General features: G+C 46.2%; 1 protein-coding gene across 1 annotated transcript; it reads left to right on the top strand.

Annotated features, from left to right (window-relative positions):
- Positions 1 to 1,208: 1,208 nt before the first annotated feature.
- LOC115158635 (forkhead box C1-A-like) lies at positions 1,209 to 3,521 on the top strand. The gene has a single exon (XM_029707820.1). It carries the CDS (start codon positions 1,581 to 1,583, stop codon positions 2,994 to 2,996), a length of 1,416 nt encoding a protein of 471 aa, XP_029563680.1. The 5' UTR covers positions 1,209 to 1,580; the 3' UTR covers positions 2,997 to 3,521.

The following is a 3,521-nucleotide window of genomic DNA, read 5'->3' as shown; positions in this document are numbered from 1 at the left end:
TCAACCTTTCTCACCTTGGCAGTTTCTTCTTCCCCGGCCAAATGATCTTAATTTAACCTTTAATTAGCTTGCGCATTCCGCCCTCTCGCGCAGCCCGGGCCGGGAGGGGAGCATGCGCTTTTATCTCGCGCTGGGTGTTTATTTAAAGTTTAAACTGCAGCTTATGTTGATGAACTCAGCGTAGCGGAACCAAACGGCAGAGGAGAACACTGATTTCAACGCATGTTTATGTCGATAAAAACTAGTGTGCCTTTTGATTCGGGTAGGCTAATATGTGGTAGGCCGAAAGTGAGACCAAAGTGTATTCTTCATTTGGCTAGAAATAATATAGGCCTATATTAAATGTTGATCATGAAGGCCTGTTTCCCGCAATGACAGTAACAAGGTAATACAACAATAATCTCTCCTCCAGATTATAGCTGGTGATTTACATAATGTGGAATCTCTGACACCTCTCCATCTGTCGCGCCGTGCCCGTCAGAAAAGATTACGGGCACCGACCACATGTAGGGCCCATTCTTTTAGCCAACATTTGATTTTGTGCTTTGAATAAATTCAATTCAATTAATGTGTAGCTTATTTAGCATTGTTGTTGTTGATTGTATAATGTTTTATAAACCCATTTTTAACGGATGAGATTGAGAAATTAAAGTAACATTCGTGTAGCCTACCTCTCAGTTTTGTGTGCAGGTTAGTTCATCCATAATGATAAAGAGAAAAACGAATTAAAATAAACCTTTATCCGGTTTAATATTCAATTTAGGCGAATTAAAATAATGCACATAAACAGGCTATTTATTTGTATTTTATTTATAAAGAAGTAATTCATTTCCATTGAGGTGATGCGATTGAAGACTTCTTCAAATTTGACATAATAGTCTTACACGATTTCATGTTTCACAATAGGTTACACATTTTAACACATATGATAGGGTATCTGAAAGCTTTTGATAAACTGCTAATATTAAGGAACACATTTGAATATTTTAATGGTTTAATATAGAAGAAACCATTGGCATACATTGAGCAATATTAGTCATACAGCCCTTCAAATCATTTTATGGGAGCAGGGAGTTCCTCATACCTCTCCTTATTTCATTTCAGTGTGTGCGTGCGTGCGTGTGTGTGTGCGTGTGCGTGTGTGTGTGTGTGTGTGTGTGTGTGTGTGTGTGTGGCCAACACCACTTGGAAGGCTTTTTGACTGCTGTAACTTTGCTTTCTTTCGTGCACGCTCGGGTTGAGCTCCCATCCTATTAGATGTTGGAACGCATTCGGGGAGGAGCAGCCACAGGCCAAAACGTGAGCAGAGTAAAAAAAAAGTGTCTCTGTAGTGACGGATGCTTGAGCCGTAGTTTTCCCAATGTTCGACACAGTAGACTGTGCGCAGCTTTCACTCCAGTCATCCTGGCGAGCCGTGGCTTAGGCTAAAAATACTTCCCCAAACTCCCTTTGTAACACACAGAAAATAAAGGAAAGGAGGCTGAGGAGGAAACTGGAGCTACCCATCTCCGTGCTGCTGAAGCTTTTGGGAGAGTTCTTTATTCTTTTAAACTTTACGGGAAGAAGGCGAGGAGGAGATAATGCAGGCGCGCTACTCCGTCTCCAGCCCCAACTCTCTGGGCGTCGTGCCTTACATTAGCAGTGACCAGAGCTACTACCGGGCAGCGGCCGGTGGAGGGTACACCGGGATGCCTGCTCCCATGAGTATGTACTCTCACGCAGCCCAAGACCAGTACCAGGCCAGCATGGCGCGTGCGTATGGACCGTACACCCCGCAGCACCAGCCCAAGGACCTGGTCAAACCTCCGTACAGCTACATCGCCCTTATCACCATGGCGATACAGAACTCACCGGACAAGAAGGTGACCCTAAACGGGATTTATCAGTTTATCATGGAGAGGTTCCCGTTCTACCGAGACAACAAGCAGGGCTGGCAGAACAGCATCCGCCACAACCTTTCCCTCAACGAGTGCTTCGTCAAAGTGGCCCGGGACGACAAGAAGCCCGGCAAAGGCAGCTACTGGACTCTGGACCCGGACTCCTATAACATGTTCGAGAACGGCAGCTTCCTGAGGCGTCGCAGACGGTTCAAGAAGAGTAATGTTCAAAAGGACAAGGATGACAGGCAAGGCAGGGACCTGTCAGGGAGAGGAGCACCGGATATGGAGAACGAGCAGCCCGTGCAGGGCTCACAGCCCGTGCGCATCCAGGATATAAAGACTGAGAACGGGACCTCTACTCCACCACAGGCCGAGTCCCCCAGCCTGCCTGTGCCCAAGATAGAGAGTCCTGGCAGCAGCAGCAGTATGTCCACCGGTAGCCCTCACAGTGTGCCCTCTGCCCGGTCCCTCTCCATGGAGGGTCCCGAGCATCACCATCACGCCCAGGCCGCAGCGCAGGGCTTCAGTGTGGACAACATCATGACCTCAGTCCGGGGGTCGCCTCAGGGCACCACGGAGCTCACGTCCCCTCTTATCGCATCTTCTAGGACAGGTATAACCCCCTCTCTATCTCTTAACTATTCCCCCAACCAGACGTCTGCTTACAACTCACCAAACTGCAACCAGAACTCAATATCTACAAACTCTAACGCGACGTACCATTGCAACATGCAAGCCATGAGCTTGTACGCCGGGGACCGAGGAGGCCACCTTGCGCCCTCCACCACCGTGGACGAGACTCTGCCCGATTACTCCATCACCACTACGGCCACATCCCCGCTCGGGCATGGCAACCTGAGCGCGGGACAGGACAGTGGTCACCACGCGAACCAGGGCCGACTTGCGTCCTGGTACGGAGACCTGGGACATCTGGGCACAAGCTACCCGGCACAGCAACAGAACTTCCACTCGATGCGAGAGATGTTCGAGTCTCAACGGATCGGTTTGAATAGCTCTCCGGTTAACGGAAATAATAGCTGTCAGATGGCCTTCCCCTCCGGTCAATCCATCTACCGTACCTCCGGAGCTTTCGTTTATGACTGCGGCAAGTTCTGAAAATAACTAAAACAAAAATGTTTTTTTAAACGAATAACTTTAATATATATATTGCCTTCTTTTTGTACTTTAACCTCCCTCATTCCGGTCCTTTATTCATTCTCAAATGGACTAAACAGATTGAGAGTGGTGAGATTTGTTCTGGTGTGTATGACAGACAGAGAGGCGCGTGTTACAACACCAAATAACACGTAAGTTTTTATCTCTCTCACTTTGGGAACTTTGTTTTTAAATAGTGTTGCTTTAACATCCAACATTTTATTAACTTGTTATTCACTGTAAATTGCATATAGTAATTTATTAATAGAAAGTAAGGGAGTATAGTTGGATGTTGTGGACCAAACACCAAAAAAGTGTTTCCAAATTGAGGTGCCTTAAATTGTCCTACATATTGTTATTTTGTGAAATAGGAGGGGAACTTGTATACCGACGTATTCTATATATTTTTTTGTTCCATATTTGTTGAAATTATTCTGAAGGCATTGCATTGTTTGTCTAATAAATTGACATTCTATTTGATTTCAA

The sequence above is a fragment of the Salmo trutta genome, chromosome 22 (genome assembly GCF_901001165.1).
Source record: "Salmo trutta chromosome 22, fSalTru1.1, whole genome shotgun sequence".
Taxonomy (NCBI): Eukaryota; Metazoa; Chordata; class Actinopteri; order Salmoniformes; family Salmonidae; genus Salmo; species Salmo trutta.
The sequence above is the reverse complement of the archived record's forward strand: the minus strand, read 5'-3'. Positions and strand labels throughout refer to the sequence as shown.